The sequence below is a fragment of the Dipodomys spectabilis genome, unplaced genomic scaffold (assembly GCF_019054845.1).
Source record: "Dipodomys spectabilis isolate Male_0828 unplaced genomic scaffold, ASM1905484v1 ptg000096l, whole genome shotgun sequence".
Lineage (NCBI taxonomy): Eukaryota > Metazoa > Chordata > Mammalia > Rodentia > Heteromyidae > Dipodomys > Dipodomys spectabilis.
Window position 1 is genome coordinate 1,405,594 of NW_024870773.1, and position 22,682 is coordinate 1,428,275.

Sequence of the window (22,682 nt, forward strand, 5' to 3'; positions counted from 1 at the left end):
AATATCTACAAATTAGTGCTGTGTAACTAAAATTGAGGTTTATGTTGATGCCTTTTGAGAATTCCTGTAGCTCTGTTCTGACTGTTGGAGGTAATTTTAAGTTTAAACTTTTGTTGTTGTTCCATAAGTGGCAATTATCTCTAGAACCAATAAATTCAGACGAGATCGGACGTGTTCAGGGTGGTATGGCCATAGACAAGAACCAATAAATTCAATAGAAGCCACTCCCTCCCACCCAACCCCATAGTGAATCAACAAAATTTAATAGATGAGGGACGAGCCTCTGTTACTTTCTCAGTATCCTGGGACAGATTTGAGAATAGAATAATTTGTATAGGAAATAACTGTAATTCATAAGTCCTTTGAAACATAATAACCCTAAGCAGAATGGTTAAGTGCCATCACTCACTTGTAGTCTGAGTGAGCAAGGGTTTCTGGTCCATCCCTGCATCTGATTATCTTACCCTCCTGTATGTGCCTCATCATGACGACCGTGTTTCCTCAGTTGTGAGAACACTCTCAGTCAGCAGCGTACTCTGTCTACAAGGATAGGTAGTAATAGGGAGAGGAGTGATTGACATTGTAGGGAATCTCTGCTCTTCCAAGAGATGTCCAGTTGTAGCCCCTTACCTCTGGAGTAGGAAAGTGTCCTGTGAACTGGTTGGATTTTAGCATTTTTCGTTGTGTTTGCATCCTGTATGGTTGAAGAGTATAGAAGATGGGCCTTATTATCCTTTTTCACCATCCTACTTGGCAGAAGAAGTTGGACAGGGAACCAATGACTCATGCCTATACGCCTAGCTCCTTAAGAGGCTGCAATCTGTAGGACCATGGTTCAAAACCAGGCAAGGCAAAAAGAAAATGGAAAAAGTCCATGGGACTGCAACTCCAGTTAACCAGTAAAAAGCTGGACTGGAGATGTGACTTAAGTGGTAGAGCACTAGCCATGAGCAAGAAGGCACGTACAAGGCACTGAGTTCAAGCCTTAGTACAGGGTTGGGAAGGTGAAGGGCAATGGGTTATTCATAGGTCAGTGAATAAGATATTCAACCTGTCATGAGCTGGGGAAATATGTTTTTAATCTAAGACTACTGAGATGAAAGAAACATTCGCAGCTGAGGAGTTGAGATCAATCAGGTCATGTTTCTCATTAGCTACCTGTTTTTTTGTCTCTGGTGCCTTTAGTTAATAATAATACATATCATTGATGAGTACACTTGTGGCATAGTCAGAAAGCTGCTCTTCCAGCCACCAAGTCCTTGAGAGCCTTACCTCCCTCAGAGGTCTGTGAGGTCCACCATGGTTGTGAACATTGCTGATGCTTGGCGTTGTTCCTCTGCTGTGGGACACTTGCGCTACTTTGGAAGTGTAACTGTAGTACATTGCACACTGTACTCATGTCACCCTTGTAGCATGGCTATGTAAGGTTACTATTGGCACACAGCTGAAGATCAAGGCTCCTGGCTACTGGGAGCTTTTGTGGGACAATGATCAGTGTTCAGCTGTGGTAAGATGCCAGTGCTCCATGGCTATGGAGGAAGTCTGCTGGGCTCAGAGGGGATGGGGTCAAGAGTGCCAGGCTCAGAGGTAGATGGAGTTGGAGACAGTCTTGCAATGTTGCTTGGTTCCACGTGTGAGCAGTAGCCAGCCCTGCACAGAGGAAGACCCGAGCTCCAGTGTGGTGACTGGTGCAGCAGAGACAGGAAGCTTCCTGCTAGCTTGGGGAAGCGGAGAACACAACACAGACTGTAAAACATCCACCTTGAACTGTAGCATTGCTAATGGTTTTATTAACTATTTCATGTCTTTTCACTCAGGTGAGGAAGTATTCCTAACCAGATGTCTCAAGGAAAAGAACAGAGGATGAGTTGTGGGGATGAGTGAGCAGTGCCGTGACTTTGGAGAGGTTGCATCTGTGGTTGCCGTGTCTGCGGTTGGCTCTGCACTGCAGACCACAGCACTCTGTGTGCTTATTCTATGCTGTGAGTGACACTGGAACTAGTTTTGTACCAGTCTTTCTGGTGAAATGACTTTTTGCCTTTGTGGACATGAGTGACTCAAGACAGTTGCAAACAGAGAAGCACAAACGTGGCAGAACTTCCACCAAGCTCAAGGACACTCCTGGAATCATGCAGTCAGATGATTATTTTGCTCGAAAATTTAAAGCCATTAATGGCAACATCGGACCTGCCACATCCTTAAATATTTCCAGTCCCAGTGAGGGGGGTGGTCCGGCCAATGGTACTCCAGCTGTGCCCAAGATGGGCGTGAGGGCCAGAGTGTCCGAATGGCCTCCCAAAAAGGACTGCTCCAAGGATCTGTCCTGCAAGACACTGTGGGAAAACCGGTCCCAGTCCAGCTATGAAAGCGTCACCTCCATGCTCCAGAATGGTCAGAATGACCAGGGCGATGCCCAGCATGAGGAGCAGCTAGATCTGGACTTGGTGGAGGCCAAGTACACCATTGGAGACCTCTTTGTCCATTCTTCCCAGAGAGGACTCCACCCCATCCGGCAGAGAAGCAACAGTGATGTCACCATTAGTGACATTGATGCTGAGGATGTGCTGGACCAGCGTGCAGTGAACCCCAACACAGGGGCCGCCCTGCACAGGGAATATGGGAGCACATCATCCATCGACAGGCAGGGCCTGTCAGGAGAGAACTTTTTTGCGATGCTCCGAGGGTATCGGGTGGAGAATTACGACCCCAAAACAGTGAGCCCCTTCGGATTCCCTGAGTTCTTCCCCTGCAACCCTGCCATCTCCCCCAGCCTCCATGCCGCAGCGCAGATTGCTAGGGGAGAGTTGGTCCGCATCTCAGGACTGGACTACATGGATAGTGCCCTCCTGATGGGGAGGGATAGGGACAAACCTTTCAAACGCAGATTAAAATCAGAGTCAGTGGAGACATCGCTCTTCCGAAAGCTGCGGACTGTTAAAAGTGAGCACGAGACCTTCAGGTTCACATCTGACCTGGAGGAGGGCCGCCTGGAGCGGGGGGTTCGCCCTTGGAGTTGTCAGCGCTGCTTTGCGCACTATGATGTCCAAAGCATCCTGTTCAACATCAATGAAGCCATGGCCACCAGGGCCAGCATGGGGAAGAGGAAAAACATCACCACAGGGGCTTCTGCTGCATCACAGACCCCAGTGGCTGCCAGCCCAGCGGGTGGCTGCGAGTCCCCTCTGGGCAGCAAGGAAGACCTCAACTCGAAGGAGAACCTGGACGCCGATGAGGGTGATGGCAAGAGCAACGAGCTGGTCCTGAGCTGCCCTTACTTCCGCAATGAGACTGGTGGGGAGGGTGACCGGCGCATCGCGCTCTCCCGGGCCAACTCTGCCTCCTTCAGTGCTGGCGAGAGCTGCTCCTTCGAGTCCTCCCTCAGTTCCCACTGCACCAATGCAGGTGTCTCAGTGCTGGAGGTGCCCAGAGAAAGCCAGCCGGTTCACAGGGAGAAGGTCAAGCGCTACATAATAGAGCACATCGACCTGGGGGCTTACTACTACCGCAAATTCTTCTATGGGAAAGGTGAGCCTGGCCACCACGGCCTCCTCAGGCCCTTGTACCCTCACGGTGTTAGAGCAAGTTCTCAGGCCTGGCTGGTCACATTACTTACCCTTACTGCTGTTTGTTACAAACCTGTACCTTGTCTTGTTTGTGGAAATGTGTCTCTCGTCTCTTTCTGCCTATCTCTTGTCTATATATGTCTGCTAATTTGTGGGCATCACAAATTTAGACTTCTGCCCCTTCTGCTAAGCCTCCCTGATTGGCTCTGTCCCTGCTTTGCTGGTTGTTCCTCTCAGTAATCTCTGAGTTGATCTTAGCCTCACCACTTCACAAGCTAAATATGCCAAATCCTGGCTAAAAGAATATATGAATTGCTATAATAGGCAAACACCATTTCTTTGTGGTTTGTAAATTGGATTACATGTGAAGGTACACCTAATTGTTTAGTGTTATTTCATAGTTCTTCAGTCCTACATAAAATAATTTGCTGTAGTTTCTTTCTTCAGGCTCTGAAGGGTACAGTCTTCAAGTCAGCCTTTAGATCTATGTAGTTGTTTATTCTGCAAAAGTCATTCTGTGTCTGAGACCTGCAGAAAAATAGATTCCACATTGGTCAGGAACATATACTAATCATACGTAGTGTTTCACTGTTGTCTTGGTGCCTTGGTCCCTTCCTTTAGGTGCAGCTTACTTTCCAAGTTTTCCTCTGGGTTTAATTCTATCCTCCACCCTATTTCCCACCCCTAGAGACAACCTGACAGCACCACATGTCGGGGTAGCCTGACCAGGCCCCTCCTCCTGCCCCTTAGTGGTGAACTGCCCTGCCCTCCTATCTCTGAGTGCTTGCCTGCAGTTCTGGTCTGGTGTGGAGTGGCCAGGACTTCAGGAGGTCACTGTGTCCACTTAGGTTGTCCATAGACTTACTGCCACCACGAAGCCACCTCATTACCTTTGCCTATGGACTGCACACATGAAGGAAGTCATTGGCCAGACTAATGTCAATTATTAAATTAATTCCCTTTTCTCTGTTTTGGCATGAATCCAGGTTCTACCCAGCACTCATATGACTCCAGGGAGTCATGTAAGTCAGGGTATTATGATACTGGACAGCAGTAAAGCCCAGTAAGTGCCTGCCTCCACCAGGACTGTACTCACTGTTCTTGTTTCCTGGCTCTCCAGTCTCATGGCAGGGTTTTCCATTTCCTAGCTCTCCTGTCTCCTGCCACGTTTTCCGTTCCCTGGCTCTCCAGTCCTGTGGCAGGGTGGCTGAACCAACTTTGTCAGCAGGTCTTAGTTCCCAGTGGTGCCCTCTTCCCTCCCCCGAATCCCCACCACTCTCTGCCCCCAGCCACCGCCCTGGCTTGGGGTGTGCATCCCTGTCCCTCTAGGAGTTGGGTCTTTCAGTACTGCCATCCAGGAAGTTTGGCTTGTGTTTCAGTCCGTACTGTGAGCTGACTGAGACCCTCTCAAGGGCTGCGGCCATCCAGGGCAGCCTTATCAGACATGCTCTGGGCTGCTCACAGTAGAGGAATAGGCTTCTTCATTAAGATTGCTTACATGGATGGACTTGGCTTCCACCGCTAGCCATGAAACAAAGTCTCTTAGATTTATTACACACTAAAATCCTCTAGTGAGTATTCTGGCTGGCTGAGTTTTATATAGTTTTTGGTTCATCCTTTAAAGTATCAGAATATAAAGGTTACTTATGTTCCTTTGTTTTGCACATGCTTAGTGTTAGTGTCCCACCCAGACTGCATGCATCAGAGGTGTCTTTGATGGAGGGGATGATGCCACCTGCCCCAAGTTACCACCAGTGGAGTCGTCAGGGCCTGAGGTCTTCTCTAGGAGGTGGTTTCTGGTACAGTCCGGAATTCTCATCTGTCACTTCCCTATAGTTTTGCAAACTTCTCTGCAGGTGACTTATTTCCCCTGGCTTTTCTGATTTGCCACTTAGGATTTTGAGGGCATTGGAAATGAAATCATTGGACTGGTCAGATTGAGTATCCAAAACAGTAAGCACCATGGAAGAATCTGTATGGATGCCCACCGGGACGCATGGTGAATGTAGACATGGGGAGGTAGGGGGCAGGCATCAGCTCCAGCTCTGGCATAGGGCTTGGCAGAGGCAGGGCTGAGTACGAAGCCTCCAGCACCAGGGTACGGCATTCCCCCAAGCTTACCTCATCTTCAGCATTCTGGGTTGAGTGTTGGAGAAGGACTCAGAGTTCCGGGGTAGCAGGAGAGGACCAGGCCAGCCCTGCCTTTCATGCCACTGCAGCTCTGGACATACCCTGCCTCTCCTTTGCCTGAGGCCCTTTGTGACTTGAAAGTGCATTTATTGCCACTGACGGTCATTCTGTAGAGCTTTAGGGACCAGGGCAGTGGCCTGGGGCACTGAGTTTCTGGATGCTGGCTCAGCCCCAGCCCAGTGACTGGACTTGCTATGGTGTACAAGTGCCTCACCAGCCATGGGAACATTGTTTGAAAAAAGGCAGGCACTGAATGGCCCAGATGCCACTCTGCAAATAGTGTCTCTGCACCCGTTTCTCTTCTCCCTTCCAAGTCCTTCTCTGTGGAAGCTTTTGAGGATCTCGGGACACCTGCTGGAGCAGTCTCTTTCTGTTCTGTGTTCTGTGTGAAACTTGGCTCCCAGTCATTGGGAAAACTTTAAAGTACAAGCTTTATAAAGCAGCTCTTTACTAGTCAGTTATATAAAAAAGTGTGTTTGTAACACAGTCCCTGAAAGGCCTTTTAATGGCCCTGTAAATGGATCATCAAGGAGTGGCTGCCACCATAGACTAGCAGTGACGCTCATCCAGCCTCCAGCGATACAACTTGTTTGGGGGTGTTAACAGAGGCAGGCGCAACTGGTGCACAGTAGCATCCCTCTGCTGGCTGGCACTAACCGGGGAGTCTGTGTCATTTCTCCTTGGCTCTCCTCTCCTGAACAGACCAGGCACTTCGAAGTGCCATGGATGGAAGCTGCCCTGTGCTGGGCCCCACACCAGTCCAGCAGGTACCTGCTGCTCAGTTATCCTCACTTTGTTCAAATCCCGCTGGGCCAGAAGCCCCAGGGTTCCCTCCGAGTCTCGTTCTTAGCCTTGATTGAGGATGTGGATGGTGAGGTTTAGAACTTACTTACTCAAAGATGTTCCCCCTTGCCCTTCCCTAAGACCTGATGAGGGGCTGTGAGATGTAAGGCAGTGTTGCCCAACCCTGAATTCAGCCTTCCTGCTAACCTTGCCTGGGGGTTTTCTGACAGATGCAAGGAAAGAATCACGAATAGTTGAGGAGGTGAGGAGGGAGCTTGAAATGTGGGTGGAAATTTAGTTTGACCCTGATGTTTTCTGTCCCTGCTGCCTAGTGCCCTAGGATCCTGGTATGTGTGACTCCGCCCTTCCTCTGGGAGTTTTTTTCTTACACACCCATGTGCCATCGGGGACTCTGATCTTTCCTTGCTGTTTAGTGTCATAAATCCTTTGGAGTAGGAGCACTTTGGGATTTTTTTTTTTTTGCGGGAATTTTTCAGAAAGAAGAATGTCTAGCTACTTCTAAGTAAAATGGGGTTCCTACGAGACCCATGCCAGGTCATAGTGTAGCATATGAGACTGGTCACCACAGCAGCCTTTCTGCCCAAATGCCAGCCTTGGGATTTGCAGACCTATCCACCATGTCATTGGTACTAGAGTGTGTCCTGTCATGGTATCTTTGTTGGCCAGGGGCTCTTTCTACAGCCTCCTGTCTGAATTTTGCATCTGTTTTCTTTATTTCTAGCAACTGCTCTTACCCAGCTCTTTGCATACCCCTTACTCCAGTGTTAGACTTTTCATTAGATATGAACTGGAGCACAATAGACATGTCTGCTAGATAATCCAGTAAAGTGAAAAGAGTTCCATAAAATGTGTATAACAGTCCCCTCGCCAACTTAAATGTTGTGGCTAAGAAGTCCTTTTGCCATTCAGTGGAAATACCCACTACAGCAACCTTGGAAGCTCACTCTTTTCATCAGAGGCCTCTGGATGGGGACAAGGTAGGACATACCTGGATTCACATTCCACTCACATTTAGGACAAATCCTTGAACTTCCTGGTGCCCCAGAATGCCCCAGAAAGCCCCCCAAAATGGGCTTAAAACATCATTTAAGGATTTCTTACAAAAGAACATAGGACATTTCTTTCTAGAAAAACAGCCTGGTCTACGCCGAGGTGCAGCATCCAAAGGGCAGCATTGGGCTTCAGTGGCTAAGAGGTTGGAGCGAGGCAGAGAGGCCATGTATCTGAGGCCAAGGAAGGCATCTGGTGAAGCTCTGCACTGCATTCTGCTCATATTCACCACTAACACAGAGGTGCAGGCAGAGTCTGCCTCTGCATAACAGATGAGCCCACTGCTAGTGTCCCATGGCTGCCTTTGCTTTGAATTTCATGCCTGGTTTTTTTTCTTCTTGTTTTATACAGTCATTGGCAAAAATTAATAGGGAATTGGACACTATTAAGTTAATACCGATGAGAAGAGCACTATCTAACAATGGCGCTATTCTAAGGGAAAAATCTCCCCCCCTCCCCCGTCCCTCCTCCCCCAAGGACATAGTGAACTCTGTGCTCAGCCTTTCTCCCTGGCCTGAATGGCTGCCACAAACAGAGGTCTCATTGAGTCCTTGGAGCTCCTCAGGGATGGCCTTCCCAGCTGCGCCCAGAACCCACCACCAGGGGACATTGCCCCCTCTGTTCTGGGGGGGTGGCCTGTAAGGTGTAATGAGCAGAGGGACACTAGGCACCTCCTGTAGCATGTGGGACCCACCTCCCAAGGGCGGCTGCCATGCCATCATACTGACCCTTTACCCCAGCAGGCCGTGGCTCTGTTGTGGAGGAAGAGGAGCCAGTGTCCTGTTGTGCTCCAAGAAGAGGAATGGAGCCTGTTTTCTGTGTAGGTCAACTCACAGGCTGACGAACGAGGGGCTGTAGCTTGTCCTGCTCCAGCACAGGAAGTTGGAAATGAGGGTCTTGGAAATGGAAGTCTCAGGACAGGGAGCTTAGCTAACCCTGCCTTGTGTTAATTCACTTGCAGCTGAAAAGTGACTGAAAAGCTGACCAGCTGCCCCTCACCCAAGTCCTCACCTGCCACATCCTTTCACACTCCAAGTTCCCTTCCACCTTCAAGCACATGCTGCCTGACATTACAGATTAGTAAAGGAGGCCTTGTGGTGTCATCTTGTTTTCCTTCATGTCATACCTTTGAAAATACCATCCTCGGGTTCAGGGTAGGCTGGTCCCTCTCTGCCAGCTGTATTTTCTTCCCTGCATTGCTTGCTTTAGAAAAAAACTGTGGCCCCTAAGTTGTCAGCTTGGTAACATCTGACCCACTGCAAGAAAACACCCGTAAGTTACCTCTGCTCTTTATGAGGCAGAGTCTAGAGGATGATTCGGAGCAGGCAGCCTTGCTGCCTTTGCAGATGTGCCGTAGCACTGTTGCTAATGACATGGTAGAGCTGCCTGACCTTTCACCCCTCATCCTGGGGTGCAGAGTGCTGTCCCTGCCAAATACATCTCCTTTGTACACTTCAGAGACTAGAGCCAGCCTTGGGCCAGTGTCCCCAGGTACCTGCCACCTGCTTTCCCTCTTTGTACTTCAGATTGTTTCTTTGTTTTGTTTCTTCTTCAGTGAGCAGCCAGAATGTACCACAGAGAGGCATTGAATCTCATTTCCCACACTGCAGTCTTGTTAAGCATTTTTTTAAAATCTTGTCCTGTGGTATTCACACGATATGTGGAATTTCATTCAGCTTCTCAACAGTCTCTTCACAGCTTCTTTTCTGCCAGAGAACAATTTCATTTGCTTCACCCTCAAAGCAATTTTATGGAAATCATCAGCTCAGAAATAAGACCAGGCTATTGGGTGGTAGGGGGAGATCAGGATGCACTTGGCTCCCAGGGTCTGCTCTGTCTTCTATTTAGGGTGGTGGGACCTTCCTGGGTCAGATTAAAACATAAGATCTTTTGTAAAAGGAATGTATGTACCCCTTGAAAGAGTTTGTCCTCTCTGCAGACGTGGAAAGGGGCATGGTTTCTGTGTCTTCGTGGGTTCCTATATAGGAGCTAGACAGCATTGTTCCTTATTGAGAAGATTTTAATCTCTTTAGAAACATACACAGGCTTTCTCATGCATTCCTGGTTGGAACCAAAAGGCATGGCAAGTTCCACTGGCCAAGAATAAGAAAGCATAAAAGCTGAGCATCCTGCACAGCAGTGTCTCCTGCATAACGCCTGGACAGCAGGAACCTCCCCTCTCGCTTGCATTCAGAAGTAGGTCGTGTCCAGAGACAAGCATGGAAGAAAGCCACGGCTAGACATGATCAGAGAGGAAGACTTGAAGGGCAAACCTAACTTTCACCAGTTGCTTATTATTTTTGGTAATGGGTAATACACAAATTAGGGCTCTCTACTTTTTAAGTATAATGACTGATGACAGTTATTTAGTGAAATATTGTAGATACCCATGAAAACTGGCCTCGAACCTCTCTCAAAGCCATTAAAAGTAAAAATCCACCACTAATGTTACTGAAACTAGTTTCTACTTCATACATATTTTTTTTGCAATTTTTCTTCCACAGTTAGATCCTCATTAAAATAAATAAATAAAAGTGAAAGTCATCTTTGGACTAACTTGGAACCACATTGGACTTTTGAGCTCAGAAGCAAAATGCTCACAGTATCTTTCTCATGCACCCTCTATTTTTGTTTTGATTTAGCTTTTCTGGCAGGAACCTGCTTGCTTTTCCAGGCCAATGGTGACAGTGCTGGTGTGAATGTATTTTAGTTTAGGCTCAATACTGAGATTAAGGAAACTAAACCACAGTTAATGGATGTTGGAGACAAGCCCACATTCAAAGCCAAAAGCAGGCATCTTAGAATTGTAGGTATTTACTGTGACGTCAGTGGGGTTGGCCTGCTAGTTCACTGTGTGAATCAAAAGCATGTGTTCTTTCTCCTCCTGCTAAGTGCCACTAACATGACTAGCAAAGGAGACTTCCCAAGATGGAAGAGGTCAGGGTCAGCAAGGAGGAGCAGCCCTCAGTGTCAGGATCCAGGAGGATGGAGGAGGAGGTCAAGGCCAGCAAGGGGGAGAACCCTCCGTGTCAGGATCCAGGAGGATGATGGAGGTTCAGGGCCAGCAAGGAGGAGCAGTCCACAGTCTGGCTCCAGCATAGGACAGCAGGGTCCAGGCTGGAAGGTAGAAGTTGACTTATGAGCACAGAGTTCTACTGGCCTTGACCAGAGCACTGCTATAAAGAAAATTTGTGGAATGAGATTAAGTGGTGATTTTTGCAAGTGAGGTGTGAGAAACAGTGATGACCTGGGCAACAGGTGAGGTCTCCCCAGAATGGAGTCATCCGATGGTCTCTGTGGCCAGAAAGATCACGATTTAGTTTTGGAAGATCCCTTCCAACCTCAGGGCCCACCTGCTCTTTCTGTGCTCTCTCCTCCCTGCTTGTCAGAATGAAAGTGTACTTCACGTACAGCAGAGCTTGCCCTTCTCAGTGTGTGGCTCTGAGAATCCAGCCTGGCACTACCCCTCAGTAATGATGTCGCCCAGCCCTCACACCCTCCAGAGTCCCTCCCATTCCGCTGTCCCTACCCTCCCCTCCACCAGCCTGGGTGATGACAGACCTGTTTTCTGTCCCTGCGTCACACCGACAGTGGCATAGTTTGCGTGGAGGGGTGCACTAAGATGTGAGGGGTCAGGTGTACGGGGAGGGGAGTCAGTTTTTCTCACTCCAGCAGTCTTGAAGCTCTTTAGGTAACTTGTGCAGAGCCCATCAAGTCACGTAATGTGGAGCTGCTGTGGCTGGAGGTGTGTTCTAAGGAGGAAGTGCATGCCTGGCCCCTGGCTATGTGTCCAGGTACCTCAGGAGCCGTTTCCTCAGGGGATTGGGCAGTGATAGAAAAGGCAGAAGTTCTTGTCTGGAGAGTGAACTGAGACTAGGAAAGTTCTAAACTGTCTTGGCATTGAGTTAAAGATGTGATCTATAGGGTCCTGTGTAATGCCATCATTGATGCCAGCTTCAGGAAATGATAAAATGATGCTGTTAGAAGCTGCTGTTTTCTGAGTATTTTGTGGCTGTTGATTAAGCTCACAAATGCCTATTCCTGGCTTAGCTCTTAGACCTGTATTGGGTGTTTAGTTTCACAAGAGTTAGGTCTGTTAACACTTATCTTGCCTGCCATCAACATATACCATACCTGAGGGAGGTATTTATCACTTAAGAACCATTAACTCAGTCAGTAATTCACCTTTCAGCCTATCACAGCCTCCCTGCTGCTGCAGCCCTGGCCGGCTGAGAGGAAGAATAAGGTATCGATCTCACCTGGTATCCAGGCAGTAGGGCAGTGTTTGCCTTTCAGCACCTGAGGAATGCATGTGCATGGGCTTGTGTTGTTTTCTCTGAGTGGAGCAGGACCACTGTCCTGACACTCCCCCACCTTACTATCTCAGAAACTCTTCTGCCCCTGTAAAAAAGTGTCAAGAAAGAAATGTGAGCATAGCTAAAAGCCCTCAGAGAGCTCAGAATGTGCCCTACATCATGTTTCCTTGTAGCTAAGAGCCAAGAGTGAGGCAAGTCACCCCACCTATACTCTGACATTGAAAATGGACAACTGGCGTGTTTTGCACGCACATAGGGTGAAAGTCCGTGCTACGACTATGCCCTGAACTGTTCACCAAGAGGTGAAGGAGCGGTGTGTGTCTGAGGGTGTGTCTGCAGCTCTGCTGCCAGAAGCAGGGACCAGCAATGTCAGGGCTGCTCCAAGCAGGAAGGTATCTAAGCTGCCTTGGTGGACGTGTGGGTAATTGCTCCCTGTTTTGCATGGTTGGACTGCGTCTGCAATGCTCTTTGGGCCATTTCTAAGGAAATAAAGTTTGGAGGTTGCAGTGAAGCATTTGACAACTCTAGTGAGCACACTGGCAGGAAAGGTGTGTGGTGGTCCCAGGGTTGCCCACAGAGCAGGGGTTTCTATCACTGTAAGGGCTCTGCCTAGATTAGCGTCATGAGCAGAGATGCTTTCAAGAAGGTTCTCGTGTCCCTACTGCCAAAAGTCCTTGCATATAGTTACTGCATAGGTGAGGCAGAGGCCAAAGTGAGTCCTGTGGGATCCAGCGCGTGGTGACCAGCACGCCCCAGCATCCCCTCTGCGGGACTGCATGAGTCCAGATCTCTGTCAAGGACCAGTGATTTATGGGAAAGAAAAGATGGCCCATAGCCTCGTTGGGGAGTCATTGGATTGGTAGGTATAATTCAACCTCAGCATCCTAGCCCTCTGTGCCTCCTGCTGCTGATTTTGCTGTGGCCATTCTAGAGATACAATGTGAGGGTGTCACCTTTGCCCCTGCTCTGATAGCCAAGATTGCATTGGCCTTCAGTCCCAGTGGCTCCTGTGGCTAACAAGGCAACCTCTGGAGCCCTTCCTGAAGACCCAGGGGGAAGATGCCGGTTCCTTCTGAACAGCTAGCCTGGATGGCAGCCCCCTTTCCCAGGGTGCTATTCTCGGAAGAGCCAAGTGGCACATTGTTTTGGTAGAAACCCCTCCCTCCTCCCCCTGCTGGGAAAGCAGGACAAGAGTAGGGTGGGCTGGGGGGAGGTGAAGTGAGGCAGAAAGCACATCTGAACTGGAAACAAAACCACCTGTGGGAGAGGGGAGCGCGTGAGCCTTGGCCCTTTCCAGAGACCGCCGACTGGAGGCATCCACACTGCTCTTCATTGCTCTCTCCCTCGTCTGATGCCTCTGTTCTTTCACATTATAGAACACCAGAACTACTTTGGAATAGATGAAAACCTAGGCCCCGTGGCAGTCAGCATCCGGAGGGAGAAGGTGGAAGAGGCCAAGGAGAAGGAAGGACCCCAATTCAACTACAGGGTGGCTTTCAGGACCAGCGAGGTAACAGAATGTCTCCATTTTGACTGTCCTGGTAGAACTCTGAATACCACTAAAACTTCTATTAGGGGGCATTGGCATTGTGTTTATTAGTTAATGTTAATTATCAAACACTGAAGGTCATTGGAAAGCGTCTGAAGAATTTTATTCCAAGTGAAGGATTTGCAAACCTGTCATGGGAAGTTCCATGACCTGTCATAGAAAGCTACCACCTTTCCTGTCAGGAAGAGTAACGTGACAAAAACAGAAAGGCCTGGGCTGAAGCACAGGAGACACAGTTCACTTCAGCTTGAAATCAGTTGTAGACCTAATATGGAGTCCAAAAGCTTGGGACCGGGCCCATGTCTGACTAGTGAGTCTCCCAGTTGGGCAGTGCTAAGCACCACACTGCACAACCCTGGCTGGTCTTGCTATGCATGAGAAGTGAGATTATTCCACAGATGGTACAGTGTGGCAGGAAGAATTAGATCCCATCTACGATGTGTTTTGTTCTTTCAGCCTGTTGAATCTCAGTTAGCACTGTGGGTTTGTTCCTGCAGCCCACCATATCTGGCATATTTTCTGTTTTGGTCAACTGCTTCCAGAACAGAGAGAACAAGAGCTTTCCCCAGTGTCCTGCAGGTCGCCTGAGCACATAAGCACATATGACCCTATGCTGAGACACAGGTGTGTACCCTGGTATGTGCAGAGCTTCCTGTGGCCTGGGCTTGATGCTGGGTGTGCATAGATGAGATGAGCCCTCTTTCAGAGTGAGCCAGTTCAAGTTATAGACTAATACTGTCTGGTGCTAGTAGCCACAGGTGGCTGAAATTCACCCACTTAGGAAGCAAACAATTAATTGCTCCCCATGTAGGCAGCCAAGAACAGGCCCTAACCAAGTCTGCTGTTTGCCTGCAGCTGACCACCCTGCGAGGAGCCATCTTGGAGGATGCAGTGCCCTCCACGGCCCGGCATGGCACTGCGCGGGGCCTCCCCCTCAAGGAGGTGCTGGAGTTCGTCATCCCGGAGCTGAGCATCCAGTGCCTGCGGCAGGCCTCCAGCTCCCCCAAGGTCCCAGAGCAGCTGCTCAAGCTGGACGAGCAAGGGGTGCGTGCAGTGTGAAGGGTGGAGTGCGTGAACCTGTGTCTTGCTTCTCCAAGTATGGAAACGCCCATCCGTCTTGCTTTTAAGCCCACTTATTGAGCATTTTTTTGGCCTAGTTTTTCCAGAATGCACCTGACTTGTAGCTTAGAGAGTCAGGGTGTCTTCTGCCAAGTTGTGGCTTGTTTCTTTCCCACCATGGCTTCTGTTTGTCTCACACATGATTTGCAGAGGCTGATGGCAGCTTTGTGCAGGGTTTACAGATCTCACTTTGGCCCTCCCATCTACTCTTGCTGAGGTCCTGTCAGGGTCACACTGGCAAGTGTATGCCCAGGGTGGGAGAATTAGACTCCAGCGGACCAGGACCTAGTCCTTAGGGATATCCTATGGGACACTTGTGGCTGTGTTGTGGCTGTATCACTGATTCCAGTGGTCACTGTCACCAGTGTCAGTGGTGACTGTGAAAGACCCTGCACTGTCTCCTGAGCCATTCACAAGTGACCACTGGTTCTAACGAATTCATAGGAGGAGCTTTCTTGTACTTAGTGTATGTTTGGAAATGATGGTCACTACTGAGGAAATACTTGACTACAGCCATTAACACTGGGAACAAAGTATGGGACCTGCACATGGTCTCACAGTCTACTCAGGTCAGAACCATTGTCTTCACTGTGTTGATGGAGCCCCGGGGCCCAGGCTCTCTACACACCTGGCACCAGTCAGCTTAGGAAGCTGTTTGCCTCATGTTGTGAGCAGGGGCAGGTTTCTTCATGGTCCTTAGAGCACCCAGGACACAAAAGGCTTATGGAGGTCACCCTGGCAGGCACTGAGCATCACACACCTCTTACACGACGTGCTCTTGGGTCATGGGAGAGACCGAGCTCATTGTGTTGCTGCTCATGGAACTTAAGTATCATTTTGCCTTAGTTTTCTGCCATAGTCAGATACCGGTTTTTATTAGAGGCTATATGTGAGTGATAAAAATGAACAGTGGCATTATGGATTGATGCCTTTAAGGATCTGTGATGACTGAGGATCTGTCAGTCTTTGAGGCTCATATTACTTGCAGTGAGATGAAGAGCTCTGATTGCATGAGTGAGAAGTCATTGTTCCTTGTAAAATGAGAGCCTGTAAGTGAGATTTGGTTTCTCTCTCACCTGGGGAGGAACCCCTGCCTCCCAGCATGGCATATCTACACAGCATGTCCCCAGCCAAGGTGGGCTTACTGCAGGAACTCTTCAGCTGCTACTAAGACCCTGTGTGGCACATTGTATCTTTAGCAGATGTTTTCTTTACAAACTAATAAGAAATGTGAGAAATGATTGTTATTGTACAATCAAAGTTACTTTTATGGAAACAAAACATTGTTCTGTTTATAGATGACATATATCACAATTTCCACAAGATTCTTGCCTTTATAGACCTTGATTTGATTTCTTTTTTTCTTTATAGTATTATATATTCTCATGAATGTTCAAATAGATTATAGAAGAAAAATGCACTAGAACCTGGGAGGGGAAACTTTTTTTCTTAGTCACTTTGGAAGATATTTCCAGCCATTAGTGTAGCATATTAGATTAAATATGTACACAGTGGGCATAAGGAGATGCTTGTACCGGACTGTCTGCCTTTGCTGAAACCATGAAGCTCTGGCCACTATTCTCTTCCACAGGGTTTCTACCTCCAACTCCAGCTGTGTGGGGTGTGGGTTTGGTTCTGGTTTGTAACAGCCTATGTGGGAACAATGCTTATGGGAACAGTTCGGACTTGCTTTTCTGGGAACAGAGTTCTAAACTTCTATACTTGTAATTTTGCTGAAAGTTAGTATGTCTACTCTTAACATTCCTTCCCATTTCAGCTGAGCTTTCAGCACAAGATTGGAGTCCTTTACTGCAAAGCAGGCCAGAGCACAGAGGAGGAGATGTACAATAACGAGACTGCTGGACCAGCCTTTGACGAGTTTCTTGACCTGCTTGGCCAGAGAGTAAGGCTAAAAGGGTTCAGCAAGTACCGGGCCCAGCTGGACAATAAAAGTGAGCTCTGTGTGTGTGTGCATGTTTGTGTATATCTGCATACATGTGTGTATGTGTGTACTGTGTGTAGCTATCTGTGTGTATGTACTGTGTGCATGTGTCTATATGTATTTGTTTGCTCTGTATATATGTGTTCTGGGGGGGCATGTGCACCTGTCTATGTATGTGTGTGCACTGCATACACTGTATGTGCACAAATCTATTTATACTTGTGTGCACTGCATGTATTTGTATTGTGGGCGCTATGTGTGCATGTGTATGTGTACATACACAATATGGGACATAAGTCTCCGATGCTGGGCACAGGAGCACATTCTCCAGACCCAAGTGTGTCACATTCAGAACTAAAAAGGTCAGGCCTTTTCTTTGTAACTAGTAGATTCCTTCAGTGTCTTTCTTCATATCTCTGTGATCTGAGAGATGACATCATCCAGAGACTCTGCTGAATTCTGACCCTCCTAAGCAGAGGACGCCCAGGGGTATCAGTGCTTGAGGTCCTACCATACATAACGTAGATGGATTGTGAATTTGTCAAGAATTGTTCTGCTTTTCCAAAAGATGACTGACTAGCTCCATGGTGAGCAGAGTTCAAGAGTCGCCATTTCTTAATGTGTGCTGATGTGGAAGACTCAGTGAGAGTGCCATCCGTTAACGTGCGGCGGGGCACTCCTGCATGTGGCTGATGAAAAAGGAACTTACCATCTTCAAGGGAAGAACTTTTTAAAATAATAGTTTCATCTTCATTCTCAAAGTCAGTCAACCCAGTTGCACATTCCTGTGTTCTAGTGCCCCAAAATGACTACAGATAACTGACTGCTCATGTGAGGGTGCTGCCAGACTGTAGGCTGCTCTACGCCCTTCTGATACTTGTGCCTAAAACCGCTGGCCGCTCTCCACCAGGCCAGCTCCACCAATGCTTCCTGAGTGGAGAGCAGAAGGGAGTGGCAGAGACCACGTGCTTAGCTGAAAGTTCATGAGGAAGACCGAGCAAGGATGTTGGATGGGAGCTGCTAGAAGCTGACTGTGGGGAATGCAGGACAGACCCTGTCCAGGCTCTGCTGGTTTGCAATTTGGTGTGATAGTCTCAACTCAAGCACCTTTTATAACCTTCTGTGTCAGAGCTCATATTCCAGACTTGCCTGACTTGCTTTGTCATCTTTATTTTCAGCTGATTCCACAGGAACGCACTCCCTGTACACCACATACAAAGACTATGAGCTCATGTTCCATGTGTCAACCCTGCTTCCGTACATGCCAAGCAACAGGCAGCAGGTACGTCCTCACAGCCTCCCACTCCCACTCGCAGTCTGCAGACAACAGTAGTGTTTTCTTGACTACACTGACCTTCTCTTGCTCTCTTATCCATTGCAAATATTTAAGCCTTGGTGTGAGTGTTGCTGTTCTTTCTTGTAAGGAAACACAATTCTGGGCTTACCTCTATTGCTTGCTGTACAGAATCTTAAGAGCAATGTGTCAGCTTCATTAATTACAAAAAGGACAGACCTAGGTTTCCTCATGTGGCTGAAAACTGACTTGCAGAAATACTACTTCTAGTTGCTAGTGATATTTTCTTCTGTCTTGATTGATTTCCTTTGTTTTAATTAGGTTGATTGACCTCAATGTGTTAACCCTTTTAGAGAAGAGAAACCATTACCTTCGAATGCTGTCTGTAAGAATGAAGAAAACTTGGGGCTAGGAAGGTGGCTCAGTGGTAGAGCGCTTGCCTTGCATACCTGAAGCCCTGGGTTCTATTCCTCAGCACCACATAAGCAAAAAAGAAAAAAGCCAGAAGTGGCACTATGGCTCAAGTGGTAGAGTGCTAGCCTTGAACTGAAGAGCTGAGGGACAGTGCCCAGGCCCAGAGTTCAGGCCCCACGACCGCACCCAAAAAAAAAAAAAAGAATGAAGAAAACTTAAACAATGTATAAAACATCATTGAACAGTTAGCTGACTTTGGAAGTGTAGATAAAAAATGGGTGGAGCTGGTTGTTTTGCAAACCTTGCTAGAAGTGCTGGAAAGGCAGTGAGTGTCCAGACTGCAAGACTGAGGACCCCTGGGCAGGAGCCACCTTTCCACCTCATATGGAGTCCCTGGGCTCTGCCAGTGAGCACAGGGGCACTGAGAGCAGAGCTGCCTGAGCTCTGCAGAGATCTGCTGGGCAGTATATCTCCAGATGCTGCCTAGCTGCTTGTCTGATGGACTGAAGCACCAAGACCAGTTAATCTTTCTAGTAAATGAAACCTATTGTTTCAGATTCTTTTCCTGTTTCTTTTTTTTTTTTTAAACACACACACACACACACACACACACACACACACGGAATCCATGAATAGAGTCAAAATTTGCACTTTTTTCTCTCCAAAAAATGGGACCAGCCACCTCCCTCCCCTCCCCATCACTGTGTAAGCAGCACCTTAGATCTTACCTTACCACTGGGGTAAGAACTTGGGCCCCAACTGTTCAGATTCTTCACAAGAGGGAACGAAAGCTCTGCTGTTCCTTTTTTTCTTGTGGTGATTGCTAACTGGGTTTTATTGTGTTCTGTCTAACACTCAACCCTGTGTCCTTCTTGGATTTTCTATTATGTTTTCTACTATCTTTTTTCCTACAGCCTTCAGAGTTGCTAGGTTCTATATCTCTGGTTTTGCATTACAGCCACTAGATCACCTATGTGTTTTGTGGAGTTTGGTTTGTTTGCTTTATAATAACTGGGGCTTGATCTCAGGGCCTCATGCATACTTCAGCAGGCAGGCACAAATTTGTGTGTGCTTTAAGAATGTTTGCTCTTTAAAAAAACTGATTTCCCACTATGCTGAACAGATTCAGTAGGCATTAAAGAGGCTGATTTAGACCAGGCCAGTTGTCCTGTAAGCCCAACAGTCGTTAAGCCTTGAGAGGTGTGCTCAGACACAGAGAGGGTCTGCAGGCCATCAGAGTGAGCAGAGTGGGAATGAGGCCAGTCTCACCACGTTGGCGAGCTCTTATGGTACTTGAGCCACTGGACTCAGCTAGTCCAGCCTTCCTTTTGCACACAGCATCTCCAGAGTCTTGGAGTCCCTTACTGTTTCTAGAACTCAGAACTGACTCCTAGAGTGTTTTGTTCTGTGGCAGTTCTGTGGCCTGCCTATAACTTACCTTCACTCTACATACAAAAGGCTAGAGAGTCTGGAGTTAGCATATTGGTGGGGCTCATCATAGTAGGTAGATGTGTTAAATTTCCCAAGCTAGAGATCCAAAGAGAAGTTGCCATGTATCAACAACAAACGATGTGACCTAAAGACCTATCTAGTTAAAACGTTTGGCTTCTGACTTCAGGGGATTCCATGGTGGCAACTGTGAGAGGCTGGCGGATGGAGTGGGCTGGGACACAGAGTAAATCATTTGCTCTGATGCTTACCTCACTTACGTCCCGTGGGACAGTCTTTATTAACTCACCATCACAGATGAATCCTGTAAGGTGGTTCTCTTGGTAGCACTAAAGTATTGTCTCTAGCTACCTGTCTGGAAAGAAATTAGCCCAGGAGACATCATTCATTAATTCTCCAAACAATGCTTCCTGCCCCAGTGGGCTGTGTCTGCTTGAAGCCACGCTCCTCCCCTTCCCTTCCATCATAGAGTAGTGAGAAAAACACACAAACTAAATACTAAGGAAAACATTCATTTTTACAAGGCTCATGAAGTATCATGTTTGACTAATGTACCTGCTAACTTCCAGGATGTCTGATTTCTTTCATCTCTAAAGTGGAGAATCCTGTGAAAGGACAGAGCTTGTTTCCTCGTTTCTCCTTTGAAGAGCTTCGGAGTTTACTCTTATTACTCCATTGGCTTATAACCCCTGCCACCACTTTACACATTTTCTTGCATTGATGTGCACCGATAGAACCATGATCATATTCTCTAGACTTTAAAAACATTTGTGGATCCATTTTACAAAGCAAAGAGCTTATGTTCAGAAAAGGACAGAGGCAGTGGGCTTGTTGCCAGAGTAACTAGACACAAGTTCTCTTAACCTGTGTTCTACATATTCCTGTGATGAAGTGTAAAATAGTCCTCCGGGGAGGGATGATGGCAAGCACACATGTACAGTAAGCCATTGGGTGACCACAGATACAGGGCACGTGGCCGTGGCCATGACACAGTGGGCACAGCCACGGAGCACCAGACATAGCCATGGAGCATGCGGAGCTGAGGGGCACTGGGTAAGTCCTGCCCTCTACATGTTAATGGAAAGCCCTCAGGCACAGAAGTGCAGCACAGCGATCACTTCAGGAGGAGGTGGTGCAGTACAGAGCCCTTTCCTGGCTTCTGCCTCTCTGAGCCGTCTTCTTGTGACCGCGTGATGTGCAGTATGGGCCACTGTCCTGTGAGCTACACATGGACTATGACTTCATTTCAATTAATGGAGAGAGAAGAAAGAATTCTTCTTTTTGCCTAGTACATAGGATTAGGCAATCAGTTTTTAACTTAAATACTCATTTGAATGCTATATTTTACTTAGGCTAGGAATGTTTTTTTAAAGCTGTAGACTAAGGCAAGGTGGTTCATTGGTTCTGTATTCCAGTATAGTGATGTTTGTAGCTATACCTGAAATAAAATGAGAATCTCCACAACACAAATCAGTGATTGCACTGGCCTGCAGAGAACTCTGAGGGAACAAGCTACATAAATCACAACTGAGGGACTAGCAATGAAATCCTTTTTGTATCTGGGTTGAAAAGGTTTTTAAAGTTGAACTTGATGCTCTTTACAGTGAAATACGCTCTGTAGGTGCCAAATAAACTCAAGGTGAGGTCACTGCCTTTGTGGTTGCTGGTTAAAGAGTATACTGCACTAGCATCAGGCTCCTGGGAGGAGGATCACAGTGTTGAGTACCATTCTGTGTCCTTGCTTGTGTCCGCATACAGAGTTCCTCACCTATTAATGCATTAGCCTGTGTTCACAGAGAGGCAGTGATCACAACTTTCCTGTGTGTGTCCTAGCTCAGTAAAGTAGATTTACATGGCTTATATATTTGTTTATCAAATGCGCACTGGGTGCCTGTTCTCCAACAGGCTTACCAGTAGAAGCCTGGAAACCAGGTCAGCAGGGCATGTCCCTCACTATCCTCAGGGAGGCTGGGACCCAATGTAGGAGAAGTGAGAGAGTATAGCCCCTAGGGAAGAATCAGGCCTGGTATGCAGAGAGCCACAGTGTGGTTCCACTGGCCTGTGAATCTGCTTGTCATTGCTCTGACAAAATATCTGGGAAAGTCAACCTAGAGAAGGAGAGGTTGATTTGGCTTGTATTTCAGAAATTTCTGTCCATGGTCAGTTGTGGTGAGGTGGAAGGACATAGTGAAGGGAGGCTGCTTGCCTCACATCAGCCAGGCAGGGAGAGGGGCAGAGAGACCCACCAGACATAGTCCTGGCTGACCTGTGCCCTCCAACCAAGTTCTACCTCCTGAAATTCCTCCACTTCAGTAATGCTCAATCATTGGATGAAACCTCTGATGAGTCCCTCCCAGGCCCCTCCCACTCCAGGGCCCCAATCCAGTCAGCCCTCATGCCCCTCCCACTCCTACAAGTGCCTTCAACACAGGGTCTTCTAGGGGCCATTTCACACCCAAATTACAGCATCAGGGAAGAGCGGAAATTTCTTCAGGATCCTTCTCTCCTGTAGATGTTGCAGTTTCTGAGATTATACAGGATGGGATTTTCTGGCTACCAAGCTAGTCGAATTCTGTGCTTCTAGATGGCATTAGGTAAACAAATGAAGAGAGGAAGGGGAAGAGAATGCAGTCATAAAATTCAATGCATATCCTACAAAATTAAGAAAATTGAGGGAAGGAGATCGGAAGGGTGTGGGGGAATTGGTGAAAGGGTTGACACTGATCAAGATGCATAGCATTCATAAACTGCTTCTCTGAATGGCAGCTTTTTCCTACAAGTGTTTAAAGATAACAAAAAAAGCCAAGTTTCAGTCATTAGTTTTGATACGTTAGCCACCAGAGATGGTTTGCAGTTTTGTTTGAGAAGTGCCCATCAGTCAGGACTGCTATGCCAGCCGAGGCCTGCGTGCAGCCGTGCAGACCCTTCAGCAGATGCACCCTCCCCCACATCACTCACATCTTCAGGTTGAAGTGAATGTGCTGTTTTAAGA

General features: G+C 47.7%; 1 protein-coding gene across 5 annotated transcripts in view; it reads left to right on the top strand.

Annotated features, from left to right (window-relative positions):
* Window positions 1-1,837: 1,837 nt before the first annotated feature.
* The window catches only part of Sipa1l2 (signal induced proliferation associated 1 like 2), a 77,893-nt gene continuing 57,048 nt past the window's right edge, over window positions 1,838-22,682 (top strand). For all 5 annotated transcript variants that reach the window (XM_042686217.1, XM_042686216.1, XM_042686219.1 and 2 more), the window contains exons 1-5: window positions 1,838-3,525; window positions 13,300-13,433; window positions 14,328-14,516; window positions 16,369-16,543; window positions 17,712-17,815. In XM_042686217.1, coding sequence (XP_042542151.1) covers window positions 2,049-3,525; window positions 13,300-13,433; window positions 14,328-14,516; window positions 16,369-16,543; window positions 17,712-17,815 — 2,079 coding nt within the window. In that variant the 5' untranslated portion in view covers window positions 1,838-2,048. The remainder of the gene's footprint in view (window positions 3,526-13,299; window positions 13,434-14,327; window positions 14,517-16,368; window positions 16,544-17,711; window positions 17,816-22,682) is intronic.